General features: G+C 37.9%; 1 protein-coding gene across 1 annotated transcript in view; it reads right to left on the reverse strand.

Annotated features, from left to right (window-relative positions):
• The window catches only part of PIK3C3 (phosphatidylinositol 3-kinase catalytic subunit type 3), a 182,497-nt gene extending 158,988 nt beyond the window's left edge, over window positions 1–23,509 (reverse strand). Inside the window, exons 1-4 of the mRNA XM_043978483.1 lie at window positions 23,363–23,509; window positions 19,522–19,710; window positions 16,135–16,278; window positions 11,058–11,187 (exon numbers count right to left, since the gene is read on the reverse strand). Of these exons, the coding sequence (XP_043834418.1) occupies window positions 11,058–11,187; window positions 16,135–16,278; window positions 19,522–19,710; window positions 23,363–23,430 (531 nt within the window). The 5' untranslated portion in view covers window positions 23,431–23,509. The remainder of the gene's footprint in view (window positions 1–11,057; window positions 11,188–16,134; window positions 16,279–19,521; window positions 19,711–23,362) is intronic.
• Window positions 23,510–23,768: the final 259 nt, after the last annotated feature.

The following is a 23,768-nucleotide window of genomic DNA, read 5'->3' on the forward strand; positions in this document are numbered from 1 at the left end:
TTATTGAGCCTCCATCCCTGAAGTCTCCAAGAATTAAACAGTATGGGGTTTGAAAAGCTATTAAATCGAAAGAATCCCTAAGAACCAAATAATAACATGTCCACAAAATTGCTTGGGGAACTAATCATGTATTATCAGATTTAATGGGAGGGCAGATGCATTTTCAAGGGGCAGGGGGAGGGAGGGAAAGAGTATCAAATCTTTATTCTACAAAGGGCCAAAAAGGTGCCTACAAAAACAAGCATATATTGGAAAAGTAGAGTAGTGGAGGATGACAAAGACAAAAATACAAAAGGGAAGAGTTTTAATGGATAAATAATCCCATATATTCATAGACGTTTTAAAATTTTGAAGGAATTTTCAAATATTTCCATTACTTTACTTAACCCTCACAATCAGTATTTGTAGTGTGGTATAAAAAAGCATAGGATTTGAAGCCAGAGGAACCGGACTACATGTGACTCTGGTCAAGTCGTAACTACTCTGGGCCTCAGTTTCCTTATCTGTAAAATAGGAGAGTTGTATGGCTTCTGAAGTCCCATCCCTTCCATCTCTACATCTATAACAATGAAGAAATACAGGCTCCAAATGGTTAAACCACTTGCTCAAGATTAAAGAATCAGCTGTTAATGGTGCAAGCACCAGAACCTAGATATCCCAATCTCTAGATTAGTGCTATTTCTAGTATACCACATCTTTTCTTATCAGACAAGTATTTGATAAGTGTCTAAAAAATGAATGAAAAAGTATGAAGAAAGAAAATAGTGCTTATTGACATCTGTAATTATGACTGTATCACTAAATTAAAAAAATATTTTCTCTTAAGTTTGGTCCCTTTTTGACAAGTTTTGATCCCTCCTCTGTAAGGGAGGAATGTGCAAGAATTCTACATGAAATACTGAGATGACCATTCTTTTTTTTTTTTTAGTGAGGCAATTGGGGTTAAGTGACTTGCCCAGGGTCACATAGCTAGTAAGTGTTAAGTGTCTGATGCCGGATTTGAACTCAGGTCCTCCTGACTCCAGGGCCAGTGCTCAATCCACTGCACTACCTAGCTGCCCCTGAGATGACCATTCTTTATTCCCCCACACACACACACACACACACTCTGTCTCTCTCAAAACTACTACTCAGTAGGCTTACAACCTAAACCTTCAACTGCACAAAACAATGTTTCGTATAGCCCCCAAAACCCATTATTATGTGATTCAGAAAATTTGTTTCTTATTCCTGTCCCCGTCTTTCCAAAAGCATTTTAACTATAGGTTCATGAAAGTGAAGATGTCAGGGTCAGCCCTATAGACAGATGTTGTTGTTGGTTCATCTAATAAGATTAGAAGGCAAAAGATAATGCCGCCTCAAAAATTTTCTCTATTGACAAGTATGAGTGCCAAAAAATCATACATATAAGCATATGTTGAAAGGACTAGTGATGTTTAGCCTAGAAAAGCCCAAAACAGTTATAAAATATTTGAAGGACTGTAAATGAAGACAGATTATATTTATTTTGCTTGGTTTCAGAGCATAGAATTTATACTAGTCATTGGAAGTCATGAAACAGGGTGGGGGTGGGGGGGGAAGACTGGTTTAAGATGATGGAGAATTAGAACCATTCAAACAATGGAATGGGCTGCTTGGGGAGGCAGTGAGGTCACTGAAGGTATTCAATGAGAGGATCTTAGAGAAAGAATTCATACTTCAGTTTAGATTGGACCATATAATCTCTATGGCTCCCATCTAACTCTAAGATTCAAATTCTATCAATTCTCTGGTGGAATCATGTCACAGAATTCCTATATGGAAAGTCTGTACCAAATTCCCCATGTCCCAAACACCCCAATACCAGTACATTGTTGGTGTTGAAAAATAATTATTACAAAATAATAGCTCGTATTTACATGGTACCCATGTGGCTGTTTAGTCATTTTCAGTTGTGGCCAACTCTCTGTAACCCCTTTTGGGGTTTGTTTGGTTTTTTTTGGCAAAGCCACTGGAGAGGTTTGTCATTTCCTTCTCTAGCTCATTTTACAGATGAGGAAATTGAGGCAAACAAGGTTAAGTGATTTGCCCAGGGTCACACAGATATTAAGTGTCTGTGGCTGACTTTGAATTCAAGTCTTGCTGACTCCAGGTCCAGAGCCTCATTTACCACTGTAAGAAAATAAAGGGTTTTGGGGGTCCCAGAGGCCTCCCCACCACTTGAGGGAGCCTTGCCCAACCTCTTTTAAGGCCAGTCCAGAATCAGGAGAATTGCAAAGGAAATACAGATAAACCTTTCTGACTACCTAAAGGAAGTTAACTCACCTGGGTGACCACCCTCAAGTCATGCCAATCAATGGACTTGAATATTACCCGCCAATTAGCTTGGATCAATGTCCAGTGACCCACCTCTATCTGCGAGAGGATAAAAACCCTTGGGGGGGGGGGGCGGTTTCTCTCTCTTGGTGCTCTCTTTTCTCTCCCACGCTGCGCTCTGGCACTCGCTCTCTATCCTAGGTATGTAGGGCTTCTGAACTTTCAGAGCCATGTGCTCTCTCTTTACTAACATTTAATATGCTTTAATAAATGTTTAATGCCAAATACTGATGCTATAGCCTCTAATTTAAGTAGCGATATATTAGAAACCCCAGCTAAGTTTCCCTAAAACCTAGAGCAGAGACAGGCACTCCCATATAATTTCAAATGACATACCACCTAGCTGCTCCTACTTCCCAATCTCTAGCACTTAATTTTTTTCAACAAACACACATTATGGCTTTGGGGATGGAACGTAAATTTTGTAAACAAGAATCAGCCAAACTAAATTTCAAGAGGTAGATTCATCATCAGGCTGGCAAAAGGATGAATTCCTTTTCAGTCACAGTAATTGCCAAAGATGATCTTGCAAGGTATTAAGGGGTTGCAATCTGAATCAGTTCAGGAGAATACTAATATGAGCAAAATCACTGACTTTTGAATCTGAAGAATGAAATAAAATAAGCAGGGTTCTTATATTCAAGCAATTCTCTATGCACTAAAAACTTTGAGCTGCTGAAGCTAAAGGAATTTTATTTCAACAGATACAGTATTTTTGTTTCATCTTTTCCTAAATGATGAAGTCTTGGTCATAATTCTTCTTCCTGAGTTTCAAACTTTGCTTTATTTAGGAAAAGCACTGTTTGCCTAAGTAAAGTTATATTTTCTTTTTTTCTGGAAGTAATCAGGGATAAGGGACTTGCCCAGGGTCAAACAGCTAGTAAGTATCTGAGGCCAAATTTGAACTCAGGTCCTCCTGACTCCAGGGCTGGTGCTCTATCCACTGCATCACCTAACTGCCTCTGAAAGTTTTCTTTCCTTAAATCTTTTTCAAAGATGAGTCTGGAAAATCTGCTTCTCACTATTTTTTTTTCTTTTTGGGCAAAGAGAGACTATAGATTTACAGAACATAAAGCAATAGGCTTTTAGGGCTCAATCTGAAACTGCAAAAACTCATTTAGTCCACTTGTGATAGCAGGTCGCAAGACAGAACTAAAAGTTTTTGACAGCTTTAGACAACAGTAAGCAATTCAAAAGTTACTGATAAAGATTAGACCATCTAGCATTAGGTAAAAACTGCATCCAAAGGATTCTCCATTCTCCATCTTTATTCAAATAGCAAGCAGAAATGGAATCAAATGGTCCAAATTAATAAAGAATTTACATAGTTTAAAATGGGGGGGGGGGCAGCTAGATGGCGCAGTGGATAGAGTACCGGCCCTGGAGTCAGGAGTACCTGAGTTCAAATCCAGCCTCAGACACTTAACACTTACTAGCTGAATGACCCTGGGCAAATCACTTAACCCCAATTGCCTCACTAAAAAAAAAACCGAACAAACAAAAAAACATAGTTTAAAATGTAGGCAATCCTATAGCTCTATGGTGCTTTTTTGATTAAGATAATGATGCCACTTCCTTTTTATTGAACCTAAACTTCCCAAGAAAGCAAAGGCCCATCCATCTTTTCAATACTAACATTTTACTAGTGTTGCCTATGGCAGAAAATGTGAAATGCCACACCACTGCCGCCAAGGTCCTCAAGAGCAGCTGCAATGTTACCAAAGGGAACTCTAAAGAAGAATAGGCATTAAGGTTACTATCAAGGAATTGTATGCTGGGAAGAAAAGATGGTCTGGTCATGTGACAAGAGTAAGGAATTATATCTGAATGATCTACTAGTACTGTCAATATCCCCAAGATAAACTTGGGAAAACATGGGCAAGAGTCACCCAAGTCAGGCCAAAATGGCTGGGTTTTGATTTGCATCCTGGAGGGAACTCCCAAAGCAATGAGAACACTTTGAGTTTGATCTGAGTTATCTGATTAGCACTTTCTACATACAGACCAAATTCTGTAGTACATAAATGTTCTGGTTAGAAAGAGAAAAATGACACTACAAAAATAGTTTTGCCACAGATAATAGACAAGTGATGCTCCCCAAACAAATAATCAAGATCTGGCTGTATGGTAGAACAATTCTACTGCTCTTCCACACAAAGCCATTATCTACATCAAAACAAAAGGTCACAATGAAGGGCATTTTTCCCAGAAAAAACTCCCAAGTTACTGAGTTAACTGAAACAACTTTAATATACCAATGTACTCTAAAAATGTAATTGTATTCATTAGAGCTAGAGACTAAAATAAACTAATGTAAACTATAATGTAATCCACCTAATGAGTCAGATTCTCCCTGATGTAAATACTAAAAATTTTTATAAAAAGAAAAATCACAAATCTGCAAAAAGGAAGACAAAAACATTCTAAGAAATTTAATTAAAAGTCTCGAAGGGGCAGCTAGGTGGCGCAGTGGATAGAGCACCAGCCCTGGAGTCAGGAGGACCTGAGTTCAAATTCTACCTCAGACACTTAATACTTACTAGCTGTGTGACCCTGGGCAAGTCACTTAACCCCAATTGCCTCACCAAAAAAAAAGAAAAAAAAGTCCCTGAAAAGGGGTACAGACTATATGAATGAAGAGAAGAGAATGGTTGAGAGGGTGTGGTGGTAGAAACAATAAGATCTGGCCAATCGTATATTTGAGCTTAGGGAGAAAAACTCAAAGTTGACTCAAAACTTTTGAATCTGAATTACTAGAATGACCGACCATACTATCAAAAGAAATAGGCAAGGGGCAGCTAGGTGGCGCAGTGGATAGAGCACCGGCCCTGGAGTCAGGAGTACCTGAGTTCAAATCCGGTCTCAGACACTTAACACTTACTAGCTGTGTGACCCTGGGCAAGTCACTTAACCCCAATTGCCTCACTAAAAAAAAAAAAAGAAAGAAATAGGTAAAACCCAGCCTCAGACACTTAACACTTACTAGCTGTGTGACCCTAGACAAGTAAGTCACTTAACCCAACTGCCTCACCAAAAAAAAAAAAAAAAAAAAGAAATGAGTAAAAAAAAAGAAACGAGGAAGGCTGGAAAAGGGATAAATTTGGTGGCAAATTTGGACATGTTGAGTTTAATATCCAGGAAAAGGTTCTGATAAACATTATCAGAAAAAATGGTCTTTTAGTGGAAAATTATACAGAGCTAAAAGCATAAAGAGAGCTATTAAACCATATTTACCAGCAAGCAAAAGCCCTTTTCAACAGATAAAAATTGGCAATAGGAAATAATGGCAGAATTCAAGGATGACTACCTGAGTTTTCTTTTTCCTCTCTCAGTAAATTTATTTTTTAAGTATCAGAGTAATTTTCCAATGACACCTCTCCTCCACTGAATCGTCTCTTGTAACATAAAAATCTTAGCAAAACCCAAATGAAAAAGTGACTTCAAATCATTTCACACCCACAGAGCCTACCACTCTACCAAGAAAATGAAGGTATGATTCCCCCTCCTCCTCTCCCTGGAACCAAAACTGGTCACTGCAATTATTTTGAGTTTGTATGTTAGTGGTGGTTCTGTTTTTTAACAATACAATGATACTTTATGAGTCATATACTACATTTTATTTAGCCATTCCCCAATTGATGGGTATTCCCTGTATTTCCAGTTTTTGTCTCCCACAATATTTTGTCATGTGTTGGACTTTTCTTTCTTGTGATTGCTTTCCTTGGGATATACGCACTATATGGTTGGGTCAAAGGATATGGTGACTTTTCTTGTATATTGCCAAACTTTTTTAATATGGTTAGAGCAATTCATAAAACCACCAAAAGTATGAACTTACCTACTTCCTGATTCACTCTCTAACACTTTTATGAAAGGAAAATTGGAGACAAAGAGATCATAGGTTAGAGTTAGAAGGGGCCTTACAAGTTATCTCATTCTGCCCTGGCATTTTCCAGATAAAGAAACTGAGGTTCTGAGAAGTGATTTATTAGTAATAGCTGACATTTACATAGGACTTCAATGTTCAATAAGAGCCCTATATACATTATCTCATTTGAGTTCACAACAACTCTGTGAGGTAAATGATATGATTATTACCACTCTTTTTGTAAATATGAGGAAAATAAAGATAAAAAACATTTAAAAAGTTGTGATTTACCAGAGTTACATTGATAGTAAATGTCTTAGAGGAGATTCAAAAGAGGCAGCTAGATGGCAAAGTGAAAGAAAGGTGAGGGGAGAAGCTGAAGTTAAGGAAGACCTCAGTTCAAATTCAGCCTCAAACACTTAATAGCATCTACTTCCTAGGGTTCTGGAGAGGATCAAAAGAGATAATATTTGTAAAGCACTTATTAGCACATGGTCCATTGTAGGTGCTATCTAAATGTTAACTATTACAAGTGTCTAGGCAGCACAATAGATAGAGTATTTATTGTACCTGGAGTTAGGAAGTTGTTGTTCAATCATTTCAATTCTTTGTAATCCCATTTGGGATTTTCTTGGCAAAGATACTAGAGTAGTTTGCCTTCCTTCTCCTGTTCATTGTACAGATGAGGAAACTGAGGCAAATAGGGTTAAATAACTGGCCTACGGTTACACAGCTAGTAAGTGTCTGAGGCCAGATTTGAACTCCAAGCCCAGAACTCTGTACCAGAGTTAGCAAGACCTGAGTTCAAATCCAGCCTCAGATAATAACCAGCGGTGTGACCCTGGGCAAATCACTTTGCCTCTGATAACCTCAGTTTCCCCATCTGCAAAATGGGGATAATAATAGCACCTATTTCTCAAGATTGTTGTGAGGCATGTACAAAAATATTTATAGCTGCTCTTTACGTGGTGGCAAGGAATTGGAAGTTGAGGGGGTGCCCATCAATTGGGGAATGGCTGGACAAGTTGTGGTCTATGAATACAATGGAATACTATTGTGCTATAAGAAACGAAGAGCAGGAGGAGTTCAGAGAAACCTGGAGGGTCTTGCGTGGGCTGATGATGAGTGAGATGAGCAGAACTAGAAGAACATTGTACACAGTATCATCAACATTGAGTGTTGATCTACTATGATGGACTATATTCTTCTCACCAATGCAATGGCACAGAAGAGTTCCAGGGAACTCGTGATGGAAGAGGATCTCCAAATCCAGGAAAAAAAAAAAAAAGAACTGCGGAGTGTAGATGCTGAATGAACCATACTATTTCTTTTGTTTTTGATGCTGTTGTTTTTTTTCTATTTTGAGGTTTTTCATCGTTGCTCCGATTTTTTTCTCTTGTAACATGACTAATGCAGAAGTAGGATTAATGTTATTATGTGTGTGTATATATATATATATATATAACCTATATCAGATTGCCTGCTGTCTAGGGGAGGGGGGAGGGAGAAAAATCTGAAATTGTAAAGCTTGTATAAACAAAAGTTGAGAACTATCTTTACATGTAACGGAAAAAAATAAAATACTTTATTAATTTAAAAAAAAAAAGATTGTTGTGAGGACAGAAAGAGATAAGGTGCTTCATAAACTTTAAAAACACTTTGAAAGTGCTCGCTATAATGGTAGTAGTAGTGGCACTAAATGCAAGTCTAGTACTAATACTTGCCTGACAGGTTTATTGTGAAATCAAAGCATAGTGAAAACTGTGAATAAAGCATTGATTTAATCATATATAGAAAATAATTTTTGCAAATTTTTTCTCTGAAAGGAGAAATTTTAGTCTCTCCAAAACCTCAGAGAGCATAATCAACTCATGTGTAAGAATCAATGAAGCAGTTGGTCAAATATACCAAGAAATATTCCTCAAAGAGAAAAGAGCAAGCCCTTCAGCAGTGTCGCATTCATGAATTATTTTTTCCTAAAAAAGTAATTACTGGTTTTGATAGATTCAATTTAGTGTCTAGAGCACATCACTCAACAGTAATGAAGGGTATAATAGCACAGCATGATCTAAAGTCTTCAATCAGTTTAGACATTTTTAAAAAGCATACTACAGGAAGGGATAAGGTATATTGGCAAGTGCATGACTCCAATCATCACCAGAAATTCTGTGTGTGTGTGTATGTGTGTGTTCATTCCCACTTTATAGACTGGGAAAAAGAGGTATAAGAATTATTACCAGGGGCAGCTAGAGGGTGCAGTGGTTAAAGCGTTGGCCCTGGATTCAGGAATACCTGAGTTCAAATTTGGCCTCAGACACTTGACACTTACTAGCTGTGTGACCCTTGGCAAGTCACTTAATCCCCATTGCCCCGCCAAAAAAAAAAAGAAAAAGAATTATTTCCTAATGATTATCAAAGCACTATGAGACATTTAAGAGTATTAATTCAAGGTATTAAATATGTTCACTTACAACACTGGCACTTGACAATGTCCAATATAAAATTTAAACTAATACTAATTAAAGAAACATGGGTAGACTTCCCACATGTCTCCAGTAGCTAGTCAGTTCTTATTTTTTTTTATAAATCATTTCTAAGAACTTTAATGCACTGATATATTATAAGTATTAACCAAACTACTATAGAAACTTTAGAAGGAGAGTCAAAGAGGGCAGCAAGGTGGCACAGTGGATAAAGCACTGGCCCTGGATTCAGGAGTACCTGAGTTCAAATCTGGCCTCAGACACTTGACACTTACTAGCTGTGTGGCCCTGGGCAAGCCACTTAACCCTCATTGCCCTGCCCCCGCCCCCCCCCCCCAAAAGGAGAGTCAAAATTTTGAAGTCTGATCTTATTTTGGAAAGAGAGGGGAGGAAGGAAGAGAAAGAGGAAGGAAGGAAGGAAGGAAGGAAGGAAGGAAGGAAGGAAGGAAGGAAGGAAGGAAGGAAGGAAGGAAGGAAGGAAGGAAGGAAGGAAGGAAGGAAGGAAGGAAGGAAGGAAGGAAGGAAGGAAGGAAGGAAGGAAGGAAGGAAGGAAGGAAGGAAGGAAGGAAGGAAGGAAGGAAGGAAGGAAGGAAGGAAGGAAGGAAGGAAGGAAGGAAGGAAGGAAGGAAGGAAGGAAGGAAGGAAGGAAGGAAGGAAGGAAGGAAGCAAGCAAGCAAGCAAGCAAGCAAGCACACAATAGTTCTGTGCCAGAAACATAAACACTTGTACTCTGTAAACAGACATGGGGAGGGGGGGGAGTCACATTGCTGGGTTGTTATAATAAATTAATACAGATCATTTCATCAAAAATAATTAGGAACATTTTGTGCAAGAGCCTAAATAATTCTTTTAATGTAGAAACAAAGTGGATTAATAGGGCAATTACAGAACAGTCTATTTCTCTTCCTTGTCCTTTCCCCTCAAAGACCTGAGATTTAGAACTTTGCCCATAACATGAATCATAGTGCTGATCTCTAGAAACAATTTAAGAGATTTTGTTTCAACATACACTATACTCTTATTGTACTTGAGATTCAACCTTGTTCACATTATAGTAGCTGAAGGCAATAAATGAGCTGATTCTAATGAGTTTTCTATTAGAAACTCAAGGTTAGCTAGCTTGATAAAAGATACACAGAGTAGCTTGAACAAAAAGTTAGTTTATCACCATGATAAATCTCTACAAGAGAAGATGGACATGTTTATAGCTTCAGAAATTTCTACACCCTCTTGTTCAAGAAAGAACAAAATCTCAAAATGCTTGCCTTGAACAGGTAAGCTGACGGCCAAATTTTTAAATCTGACAACAGTATATTAAATAAAATGTCCAATCATTACGTGGCTATGGTATCATTTTCCATAAAAGAGAAATGCAATTAAGTGAAGTAGTCAACAAAAATTTCAAGATGAAGCACAAATACTAAACAATTCAAGATCTCGTTCTTCATGATTAAGGCTTCTTCTATATGAACCTTGAAGTACCAGGCTGAAAAACTACTTTAACAACTCCTAGTGTAGAAGCTTTCTCTAGACAAAAAGTCATCCATACCCATGACAGGATGTAAAAGTAACATACTAGCAGATTAGCCTGTGGAGATTTTCTTCCCAAACAAAAGTGAAAAGGGTCTTAAACAGGGGCAGCTAGGTGGCACAGTGGATAGAGCACCGGCCCTGGAGTCAGGAGTACCTGAGTTCAAATCCAGCCTCAGACACTTAACACTTACTAGCTGTGTGACCCTGGGCAAGTCACTTAACCCCAACTGCCTCACTAAAAAAATAAAATAAAATAAAAAATAAAAAGGGTCTTAAACAGCACCTAGTTCATAGTGCCTTGCATAAATGGAGTAAACACTAAATACTTATTCAATTTGTTTGATTTAAATTCATTTCATCAAGTAATATAAATTTCTACTATGTACAAGACATTGTACCAGATGCTAGAGAGAGATATACTTAGAATCTAGAATCTCAGATCTGGAAGGGACTTAGAAGTACCCTCCCTTTAATTTTACAGAGGAATTAAAAAATAGCAATTATGAGATGCAGTATTAAGTATACAACTCACTATAAGTAATTTAGAATCTAACTATTGGTTTAAGGAAATATATCTTTGGAAGAGAAAAGGGAGTATATTTCTTAAACTTCTGAAAACAAAATGGGTATCCAATTTGTAACACTTTATAACACTTACACCCTTAAAGCTACAGTAAGGACCCTAATATTTAACTCTTTATTACCAAGAGTTTTCCCACATTTACCCACATTTTCAAGTCTGTCTTAGAATTAATAATATTCCTTGAAGCAAGACATAGTAAAGAGCTTCCCACCTGTTCTAATTATTTCTTCTTTACCTTAGCTAATCGACTCATCTGGTCCTCTGAGAGAGTGCTGCTTGTCCTGCCAGGAGTTTTTGTAGGTTCAGATCCATCTGCTTCAACATTAGGCCAGACTTTCAAGTCGTGCATTCCCTGGCGGAACATGCTAAGGGAAAGGGGCATGTATCAGTAAAGGAAATAAATGAATGCAGCTGATTATGGCAAAGCTTAGATTCCTAAGCACGGAGAAGAAATGAGTGTCTCTACTGCCAAGCTTTTAGGTCCATAGTGAGTTGTAAAGCAATTAACAGAGCAATCACAAATCATGTAACAGCCATAGTTTTTCACATGCCATTTTCCCCCTCTATGGGCACTGGTATTTCATTTAAAAACCAAAGGCTTGGATAATACTAAAGAGAATACATATGAATATGTGACAGAAGGGGCAGCTATATGTATTTTATCATAGAGAAATTTTCTACTATAGTTGTCTAACCTCCTCTTTTTAAAAAAAAGATAAATTAAGGCCCGAAGAAGATAAGTGCTTTGCCCTAGGTCATATAAGTAACACACCTGGAATTCAAACCAGATGCCCTGACTCCAAACCCAGTTCTTCCTTACAATTACAGCACCTTAGAGTGGGAAGGGACTTCAAGGGTCATCTACTTCAACATGTAAAAATACTATTTATATTTGGTTTTTTGTTTTGTTTTGTTTTTGTTGGGCAATGACTTACCCTGGGTCACACAGTTAAAAAGAACTATTTTTAAAGGAGATGAAACAAAAATTGAAAATAGTTGCACATTGGCTACATTCTTGGGAATTTCATGAGAATAAATGTCATCTAATTTTTGCAATTCAACTAGGAAATAACAGTGCTCTGAAAATATTAGGTGTTTAATGTGTAGCTGTTTATGAAAAATAAATTCTTTTCACTTCCTTTTATCAAGGAAGTATTCGCCAAGGCAGACCACCAGGTGATGATTTTTTTAGCTACAACTGATAAAAAAATGTACTACTAAGAGGTAAAGGTTTTGTGATCTTTGAGAGCAGAGGAAAAATCTACTCAGATGAAATCATGGACCTTTTTGAAATATCATGGTGAGGGGCGGCTAGGTGGCACAGTGGATAGAGCACCAGCCCTGGAGTCAGGAGTACCTGAGTTCAAATCCAGCCTCAGACACTTAACACTTACTAGCTGTGTGACCCTGGGCAAGTCACTTAACCCCAATTGCCTCACTAAAAAAAAAAAATCATGGCGGTAACATTTTGAAGGAAATAAATATGTAATTGGGTTTAAATAAAGAGATTTCTTCCAACTCCCAAAACAAATGATGTATATTATCAAAATTTACCCTAAATCCAGTGGTGGACACATATGACTAGAAAAGCCTATTGACCAGTCATGTGTCAAGACTGAAGGATAATAAACAAACCAAGTATTAATACTAATATGTACAAAATATTAAAAAATCCAAAGGAAGGCTTGCAGTGTATCATTCCATAAATGCTCAAAGGATATGATAATGGACAAGAATCAAGGGATGAAGAAGCTATATATGATTTGTATTCTACACCTACAAAAAGAATGCCCAGAGATGAGGCTATAATTCTAATATAATGATGAAGTACTAAACTCAGAATGCTTATTCTAAAATGAAATAAATCTATTCCCTTCTAATTATCATTTTTCCATTTGGGAAGCTACTCCAAAACTAGGTTATAACAATGGAATAAGCTGGTTAACAGAACTTAAAGGATTTCAGATGATCAGGCTGCTACCTTATACTGACTTAATATCAGTTAGCTTTCCCTTTCAACCATGATAGCTTACAAATGTATCCCAATTTAAAGTTCTAAGTTACCTTAAATAAGGACAAGAAAAATTTTTTTCTGGGACATATATGATTCCTCTTCCACAAAATACTTGTAAATGCAATGCTAGGTAGGTTGAACAATGGCATCTTGTAGACTATCACATTTTTGTACTTTTGAAAAATGATACACTCCCCAAAATGAGATATATTACATACTATTAAATAATTTATTTTTGTCTTACTTCCAATGGAGTGTCTACTATGTACTATTCCTACAAGAAAAATGATTTTTTATACAGTGGTTTCCAACAACTCAGTGATTCGTTCACAGGTGTTATCTTATCCCCATTTTATAACTCAGAATACTGAGCCTCAGCAAAACTAACTGACTTGTACACAACTAATAGGTGGCAAAGCTGAGATTCTAATCTAGGTTTTCTGACTTTAAATGCAGTGTTCTTTCCACTAAACCATGTTGTCTCTTTCAAAAAGACACTGCCATGCATATAAACATATGTGCTTTGCATTTTAACTATCATTATAATAGTTTCCTTATGGATTTTCCTAAGAGGACTAAAATGATTTCCTTGGAATCTTGTATATGTGAAAATGTGTTCAAGTCATAATTCCCCTGGGTAGCAAGTTCTAAAACCAAATAGGCACCTAGCATGTGATTTCCAGAAGAGCCATATCTAGGCCTATAAAAACTTCTGTGTAGTGACTATCTCAGGGAGTGTAAAGCTCCAACATAAAAAGTAGTGATAGTGAGGATTCTAACCTTTGGATTTTTAACTTTAGGTAAAATCCGAAAAAAAGGGAAAAAATAAGAACTGTGATTGACCTAAGATACTTCCTTGATGTTTTGCAACAGACTACAATAAATATGATTCTCTATTCTACCTGAAAATTAGAGCTTAATAATGCCACATAAAACAGTCTTGAAGATACAATGATGGCAACAATCACCTCATTTGAAATCACTAATACTAATAAATATGTGCATAATAACAAAGAACTCCCAACACAGAGTACTTTGAAACTAGCTAAACTAAAGGGAACAAGAAATAAGCATATTTGGCAGCAAACTGATTTACCAAGTGATTTAAGGGTCACCTATATGGGAGGAGGGGGGAAGGGGTTATGCCAAGCGAATGAAAATGATCAACTCAAATCACCTCCATTCTTGTGACACTAATGGAGCCTCAGCTCAGAGCTTCCCAGCTTCCAGGTGGCATGCCAGAAGAAGAACACAGCAATGTGACCATTTGGGAAATTAAGTTTACCAGGCAGGACAGAAAAACGGGCACAGCAGGCAGGCTCTCCTCCAGACTCAGGCCCAGCCTCCAGCAACAGCTGCTGCTGCTGCTCCAGCTCTTAGTGCCAAGTTGTCCTATGTTAGCAACTGCTCTAACTTCAAAATTCACATTTGGAAGCAACATCTGCAGGAGAAATCTTCTGCAGATTGCCTCTGGTCCTAGGCCAACTCAACTGAAAGATCAATCTATTCTTTGGCTGCTTAGAGATATTCCAAGCTATCATTTCACATTCAGAGCATAGAAGTTATCCTGGCCTTATCTTGATAAATTAGACTTCTAATTCTTAAGCTGTTCACTGAGAAGCTCTGGTTCAGATTGGACACAGCCATGGAAAAGAAACGGCTAAAGTCTAAGTGGCTGAACTGTGAAGAAATAAGTGTTAATAATGGAAACCAGCTTTTAAAAAAGAAAAACAATCTATCACGCAGACACATAAATGTAACACTGATATTGGCAAACAACACATTTCTAAATTCTTTAAGTGTCCAATTGTTTCTATATCTTTAAGTGTCCTACATGTCTTAGTAACAACTTTTGAAAGAAATTTAAAAGAAACTGTGCTACCCAAACCTGCACAAGATACTGTAATTAAGTACCAATCCCAGTTTAGCACTGGGTCATGAGATAGCACCCACACTATGGGGACAAGGTCACACTGGAGCATTCCAGTCCTACTAGGTCAGGAATGAAAGGAATGGAAATATGATGTAGATATTTCAAAACTAAAAGGTATCATTTGCATCTAAAGCTTGATGCATTCATGACTACTTGTGGGAAGGGAACATTAGGAACAGTTCATACTGACTCTGCCAGTCAAGGGAAAAGGCAATTGACTTAGAGAGCCTCAAAAACTTAATTTACTTAACACTGTAATGGATACTTTGCCTTATAGTACCTTCTATCTTGTCTTTAAAAATTCTTGCGGCTGAGTTACATTTCTATGAAAAACAAATAATGCATTCTCTTATTTCAGACACATCTTGAAATGGGATAGCAAAATGCTTTTGCTTAATTAGTTGGAAGATAAAGTAGTTTTGGGGGTTTTTTTCAATAAAATGTTAACAGAGGAACCAATGAATTGAGGTATGGAGAAGGATACACAGAAAAAAAAAAATCACATAATATTTCACATCCAGGTAAGTGAATTATGATAAAAAGCTCAATGAATTAAAAATATGGCCATACCTGTCTAAGTCCAGTTAAATTACAGGAGGCTGAGCTTTACTCAAGTCCAGCAGATGAACTAGACTTTTAAAAACTTAGCTCTACCTCAGTATGTCCTAGTGGAAGTCCCATAAACATTAACAGAATAAATGATAAAGGGTTTAATTGGTGACTATGAGCAGGTCATTTCACTTCCCCATATTTCTCTTTTCTCTGTCTAAAAAATGAAAATATCATTTGTCCCATACCATCAAGGTCACTTTGACACTGAATAAATATGAATAAATCTTGAAACAAAGTACTAATACTGCTAAAAATAAAATGAAAGAACTCTAAAATTGTGTCCTTGTGCAAGAACCACAGGATGATATAGGTAGCTTACTGATTACACCCAGATTGAAAAAGGCAAAATGTTTTATCTCTAAAAAGTTAAGGTGGGGAAAATATAGAGAAGTGGTTACTACTGCTGCCAAAATCTCTTCAGCCTGCTCTAAAGGACTGTTTATCAGTTTCTCAAGGGCTGTCAGTCAATAAGATACCGAAGGTAATATAGGGTTTTGCATTTGTTTTTCCATGGCAACCAAAGCCCTCCTGAGTAGGAGAAAATGGGAAACAATGACACTCTGGAGGAGGCATACCTCTGGCACAGTAATTTCTCATTCTAGTGAATAACAAGGAAATGCACTGAGCCTGAATCCACTTCCCAGCATGCATACAACTAAAGCACATGCTGGGCCTTAAAGCACCATTCCTCTCCAAAGACAATGACAAGGGAGCCAAAACTCTGAGAGAGGGTGAGGCAAAGAAAGTACTTACCCATATTTTCCAAAGAGTGAGACAGTTGTCCCTCCTACAGGGACTGCTTTTCCAGGTCCATATACATCCCATATTGTCAGAGCCACCTGAGCATTCCTAGGCAGGTCAGGATATTTCACTGGCAACTTTAACCATTCATTCCAACTATAAAATGGAATTGAACATTGTTAGTTATATGAGTTTTCTCTTAACTGAGTATAAAAAGGAACAGATCCACAGAAGCAGGCCTTAAAAAAGTAGGCCACGGCTAAAAAGGAATCAAACTGAAAGCAAGTTAATCTAAATACAAAACAAAACCAAAAACAGAGAGAAAATTTAAACTACAATAAAAATATTATCTTTCTTGAGGTAAGTAATTTTTCATCAGCAGGATATTTTATGATTCATAGTGCTTCCACAAAGGTGTATGAAACACTACAAAAGGGAAAAAGATCTTTCTCCTTCATAACATGTAGGGTATTGTTATAGTAATTACTGAAATATTACAGATGGACGTCCTATTCCTTTAACTGAGTCATGTTCATTTCCACCACAGATCACTTATATAACTTTAGATATCTTTTCTTTTCAAGCACTCTCACATATATTACTCTCACCAGGGATGCTTATTCCTAAAAATGCAAAAAAAGTTAAGACTTTTCTTGCCTTCTATTCTTTCCCTTTAATAGCTGACATTTCTATGGTGCTTTATAATTTACAGAGTGCTTTACATACATTATCTCATTTGCCTTTTACAACAGCCCCATCAGTCATGGCAGGCACTATGATTGCCAATTTAAAGATAAGAAAATGGACATTAGAGAAGGTAGTAAGAGGCTTGCCCCAGGTTGCAGGTCTTCTGACTCCAAAATTTAATGCTCTTTCTGACAGCTTCCTCTTACATTAAAACTCCACACTGGAATCATTTGATAATTAGAACTGTCCTAATCAGCAGAAGCTTTCCACAGTCCCAAAAGGACACCATGCAAGTGATTACTATAATCACAAAGTAATACACAGAAGACACACTCAATGATTTGGGAAAAAAGCTTCTGTTCACACAGAATTATTCTCATAGGGGCATATCCCAATGCTATGCAATGAATACAAAGGAAATTTGGCTCACAGTGAGCACTGGTAAGAAAAGAAAATATCCTGCAATTTGTTTAAATGCAAATGGAATTTAAAAAAACAACAACAAACTACTAACTGCTGTATTACCAAGAGCCTTTCAAGAACATCAGAGATAATTATAGGTAGCTGTCAATTTTATGGAGAATTCTAAAAGTTGCTAAATACCTTAAAAGGTCTCTGAGCGGTTCTTAAAAAATAAGGCACATACCTTTAGAAAATCATTCAAAGTTACAGATAAGCTTAAGTAATTAAATGAATTCATTTAATTTCTACCTACACAGTAAGCCAGGCTGAAAATGTAATAATAGACATTATTCTCTTTTTCCAATGAGACAAACTGCAGAGAGGTTAATTAACTAGAGTCAAAGAACACATCAGCAACAAAGCCAAGAAGTGAAACCTCCTTTTTCAACTCATAGGTTATAGCCATTAAAAACTATAGAACAGGGCTTCTGGAAATCAGATGCGCAGATGATTATAAATATACAATCTACTATATTTAATCACACAGAAAACTTGGGAAGTTTTGATGCTCTCAAATTAAATATTACCTCCTAATGGGAAAAAGCATAAAGAAAGTATATGTAATATGTTTTATTTTGTTTTTTTAATCTCTCCTCATAGAGTATGCATTGACTACAAATGGCATCGTGCAGTGGAAAGATTGTTAAGATTTCATTTCTGGCTCTGTCACAAATTGCCCTTGAGACCTTAGGCAAATTTCCTCATTTGTAAAATGCAAGGAGGGGTTGACATAGAGCACAGGTATCAAAGATGCTACTCAGTGTAGACCACAAAAAGATTAGATTGTAATTGGGAAATATTTAACAAAATAAATAAAAATTCAATAAAATATAATGTTAAAATGTGGTTTTCTAAGGCAACATGCAACCTATAAGGATCCTTATGTAGCTGAATGGCCTGTTTCTATTTGAGTTTGATAGCATTGATCTAAATGGTTTCTAAGGTCCTTTGCAGCTCAAATTCTATAATCCTATGTGAAAAAGATAACATCATTTATTTGACTGTCAGTTACAAATATGTTCAATTCAAGTATTTCATAATAATTTTAAGACACTAAATATTAAGGTGTTAAGAACCTAGAGATGTCTTCTCATGGCTCAGGAAAGTATTTCAAAGGACTGAATGAATTTTGAAAGAAAAAAATAAATTTTAAAAATTCATTTCAGCCTGCAAAAATATTTATTGCCCCTTAATAATTTAAAGGACAGTGATTCTAAGGGTATGCAGTTTTACCCTGACTACAGTTATGTCACATAAAATATTCTACTCTCAGATAACTAGACTAAGCCCCATTAATTGCTCATTATTTCCTAAATTGTTATCCTAATTTGCTTATTACTACATTTTAAATAGGAAGATAGGGCAGATAAAAAATTTTCACTATCTTTCCTTAATCCTTCTCAAAGCCAAACAAGGAATCTCTTGCCTTCTGGACCACATATTTCGTACCAGTGAATTTTCAAAAGTACTCATTCAACCTACTGTAAAGTGAACCTTTTTTTCACTTTCTTTTTGCTCAAGTGTGAGGCAGAATCACAAAAACAGGAGCAGGTTACAGGATCATAGATTTAAGGTGCCATCATATCCCACCCTAACATTTTACAGATGAGGAAACTGAGGCACGGAGAGGTTAAGTGACTCACCAAAGCTCACACAGCTAGTATTTGAGGTACTACTTGATCCCAAGTCTTCCTGAATCTAAATCCAGTGTACCATCCACTCACTATACCATCATCTTACTGTTTCTACAACCACCTTCTTACACATAAGAACTGGCACCTTTCAGGATGATAAAAGTCCTTAAACTTAAGCAAAAGAGAACAGTAACCAAAATGGATAGAAAGACAAAAAGACCTATCGCCACCTATATAAACACCTAACACCTGACTGAGAGGGATAAATACTACATTCTTGCTGATCTTAATTTTTGTTTGGCAATATGGAATAGGTGCAAAAAAAATCTGAAGGATGGATGCTTTTGAATTTTTTTCAACTAAATCCAAAGTGCTTATGAGAGTATTTTAATATACTGAAGACTAAGTACATTTGAACTTCAACTCTTAACACAGTTATAATATGACTAAAATATTATCCTATCATGGTAGGATCTTGTTTGAATTTCTAGACTATAAAAAAGTCAATGGATATCCAATTAAGAATTTTCTAATTATAGGCCTGCTAAAAAACATAGTAAGTAAAAGAAAAATGGGACTCCAAGATATTACAACATATAAGAAAACAGATACTTACTTCCATCTTGTACTAAAAGCCTTATAGGAGGTTCTCACTGGCAAAGCTAAAGGTTTCCCTTCAGCAAAAACTTGACAAGTAACATAAAGATCAGAACATGTCTCCTGGTATAATCCTGAAAACTTCAACATAGGGTCTTCTAAGACAGCTTTGTAACTCTTTTGTTCTCTCTTCCCTTCCAGGCTTCCTCTGAAAGCAAAAGAATCATAACAATGCATTAGGAAGATCATTAAAAAAAAAAAAAAACCCAACCCTAACATTCAGGAGAGAGGACTTGGATCAAAAGGACTTTTTATTAAAACTACATGTGGGCGGGGCAGCTGGGTGGCGCAGTGGATAGAGCACCGGCCCTGGATTCAGGAGGACCTGAGTTCAAATCCAGCCTCAGACACTTGACACTTACTAGCTGTGTGACCCTGGGCAAGTCACTTAACCCCAATTGCCTCACTAAAAAAAAAAAAAAAAAAAAAACTACATGTGGGGACAGTTAGGTGGCGCAGTGGATAGAGCACCAGCCCTGGAATGAGGAGGACCTGAGTTCAAATTCAATGTCAGACACTTGACACTTACTAGCTGTGAGACCCTGAGCAAGTCACTTAACCCTCACTGCCCTGCCCCCCCCCAAAAAAAAAACTACATGTGAAGTTGGTTTAATAAAAATTCCTCTCCTACACAGCTGCCATACTGATATGCTTAAAACACATATCTGACCATGTCACTCCCCTACTCAAGTGGTTCCAGTGACTCCCTATTGCCATTAGGATAAAATACAAATTACTCTTTTTCGCATTTAAGGACCTTCACACAGACTATGTTCCAAGCAAGACTGCTGTCTACCCACATAGCTTTTCTCTCCTGCCTTGCTACCTTTGCACAGGCTGTCCCCCATCATAGAATGTTCCTGGTCTTCACAACTCCTACTCAGAATCCCTAGTTTCCTAAAAGGCTCAGTTCCTGATAAAACACAAGATCTATTTTGATTCATTCCCTTTCCCCCCTAACTACTAATGCCCTCCTTGAAAATTATTTTGCATGAATTATGTATTTATTTTACACTTATTTATTTGCATACATGCTGTACACATGCTGTTTTTCTCTAAAACAAGTACTTGGGGGGAAGGGGGGGTGCCCTAAGGTAGGAAGAGGGTTTGTGTTCTCAGTGCCTTTCTCATACAGAGTAGATGTTTAATAAATGTTTGCCAGGTGAACCGAGTTAAAGTCATTTTTACTTCTAACAAGAGAAAAGAATTTAAGTTACTTAAAGGCAGAGTTTTGTTGTTTCTCTGGCTCCTCACTGCATAGGACTGACAGTTCCTCAAACACTGTTGTCAAATGCTTAAGGAATAAATCAAGTTTTAAAAGTTTGTTTGTTTGTAATTTCTAATTACATATCTTCAAATCCCAACACTCCCAACATGTCACTTTTCAAGGCCCAGAAGATTTTTACATTTCATGTGACCTGTTACTTCTTCCAATGATAATGGTCATTAAATCATTGTTATACTGAATAAGTCATTTGACTTATCTGAACTTTGGGTTTCTCAACTGCAAAACAAAGTAGTATGACTGATTAATAAAGTCCAGTCCAACTCCATAATTAAATAATCTTGTTACTTCAAGATCTTTATTCATCATTAGAAATGTTTTCAGAGAAAAACCCTGAAACATCTTGTTAGCTTAGGCAGGGCTCCTAAACAAAAAATCTCTGGTCAATTCACTCACTTCCAAATACCACAAAAAGTAAGGGAAAACATATGGTGAAAAACATTTAGAAACTACAAAAGATAATATGTGCACTGTACTTGACAGCATTTACTTGGTATTGAAGGTCGAATAGGAAGGAGGACAAAGGCTACTTTAAACTATGTATACTAAAATTATTTTGAGTGTTTCCTGAAAAAGAGTAGGAAATATGTATTAAGAACATAACAGGAAGGAAGAGGTAGATAAATTATATGTGTGCTGCCCAAGCAGTGTTTTACAAATATCTGGCTTAATGTTAAGAGATAATAATAGACCACATGATTAATAATGTGACACTTTACTACAGTATCTCAAAATGCATCGGGAAAAACATTCTCAATTCAGTGACATCAAACTTCCAAACTAATCTTACATATTCTCATCTTGTAAATTCAAATCCTTTACTTCTACTTCAATTCAACATACATTTATTAAATGTTTACTCTCCACTAGGCAGCTGTGTATAGTGGACAGAAAGCTGGTCTCATATCAGGAAGACCTGGGTTCAGGTCCAAACTTAATAAAACTCCAGTGGCTTCCCAATTACCTCTAGGATTAAACATAAGCTCCCATGCGTCATTTAAAATTCTTCCCAAATTGACCCCATGCTACCTTTCCAGCCTCATTACACACTATTTCCCTTTACAATCTCAATAATCCAGCAAAACTTGCCTTTTTTTTTGTTGGTGAGGCAATTGGGGTTAAGTGACTTGCCCAGGGTCACACAGCTATAGTGTTAAGTGTGTGAGGCCGAATTTGAACTCAGGTACTCCTGACTCCAGGTTCGGTACTCTATCCACTGCGCCACCTAGCGGCCCAAAACTTGCCTTCTTACTGTTTTTCATATACCACGCTCAATCTCCCATCTTTGTCTTTGAGCTAGCTATTCCTAATGCTTGGAGTGCACTCCCTCCTCAACTCTGCCTATTGAAATCCCTGATCTCCTATAAGAATCAGCTCAAATGACATAGGATTCCAGCCTCCTCCGTTTCTCTTATGTTTATCTGTTTTGTATGTACCTATATTTGAAGAGGTTCCTTGAGGACAGTGACTATTTTTTGTATCCCCAGCACTTTAGCAGAGTGTTTTGGTGCCCACAGGCACTTAATAAATTCAAGTTTATTAATTTTGTTTTGTTTTGTTTTTGCTCTGTGACCCTGGGCAAGTGTCTTAACCTCTCAGAGTACCCAGACAATTCTACAAATTGATTTTCAAAGTAGTAACTTATTTGCATTGGCTGAGGGAGTATCTTCTCTGTTAGAGTCCTACACCAATTAATTAAATCACAGTCTATCATTAAGGAAAAATGTACAAAGCACTATACTAAGTACTGGAAATACAAAGACAAAAAAGCCATCCCCAGTCATCAAGGATGACGAGAGTCATTCTACTTGGTGGGGGGTGGGGGTGGTTTAATATGAAGACAAATAAATCTAAACTAACACAAAGTAATAGTCAAAGTGCTGCTGAGCCAAAGTGCTGCTGGGGATCACAAAAGGCCTCCATTAGGAAATGGTAGCAAAGCCTTGCTCTGAAGAAAGCTAGGGATTCAAGACCACAGATCCTGAGGTTTTGTTTTTTAACAATACCCTTATTTCACTTAAAAGGCAGCTAGGTGACACGGTGAACGAAGTGGCGTTAGGGAAGACCTGAGTTCAATTTTGCCTCGGACATTTCTTAGCTGTGTGATGCTGCACAAGACACTTGAACTCTCTCACCCTCGGATTCCCCGTCTGTCAAGGCGGTTAATAAGCACCTTTCTCCTAGGGCTGCTCTGAGTCAGACGAGATGACCCATGCACAGCCCTTGGAGAACAGCAACTGACGGTGATGACGATGACCCCCCCTCCCCCCGTCGGCCCCTCAGACCACCAGGACAGGCGCTTCCTCCGCGTCTACGGAAGTCAGTCTCACCTCCTCCCCCAAGGGAGGCTCGAGAGGCCTGCACCTTCCCGGCCTGAAAGCCTCGAGACTCGGAGGTGACATCCTGGCCGCCGGCTCCCTGGGTCTGCCCCGCTCCTCCCTTGGGCTCCCGGACTGTGCTCACCCCAGCCCCGCCACCCAGGCCTTTCCCAAGCCCTGCCCGCGGCCGCCCTCACATCTTGAGCTGCACGTTGATGTCCAGCTCACAGCTGTAGATGTAGTAAAACTTCTCCGCCTCCCCCATGGCGCCGAACCACAGCCCCGGGCCTGCCGGGACCGGAGGACCGAACAGGCCGCCGTACCACAACACAGACGGCTCTTCCGGTTCCGCCCCCTGAGTCCCACTCCGACCAATCGTAGCTCAGAGATCCCGAGCACCGCCGCGGGGTCATGCGTGTGGAGCCGAGGTACGCATGCGCGTATTTTCTGCGTTCATCTGGCTTAAGGGAAAGCATCCCGGAAGTGGAGCCGTGCTGGATTCCTTTGTTGACCTCTGGGCCAGTGAGGCTTGATTCTGCCTTCCCAGATATGAAGGGAACTACGGTTTTGCTCCGCTTTGTCAGTCTGCAAGCGTTTATGAAG

Source organism: Dromiciops gliroides, chromosome 1, assembly GCF_019393635.1.
Source record: "Dromiciops gliroides isolate mDroGli1 chromosome 1, mDroGli1.pri, whole genome shotgun sequence".
Taxonomy (NCBI): domain Eukaryota; kingdom Metazoa; phylum Chordata; class Mammalia; order Microbiotheria; family Microbiotheriidae; genus Dromiciops; species Dromiciops gliroides.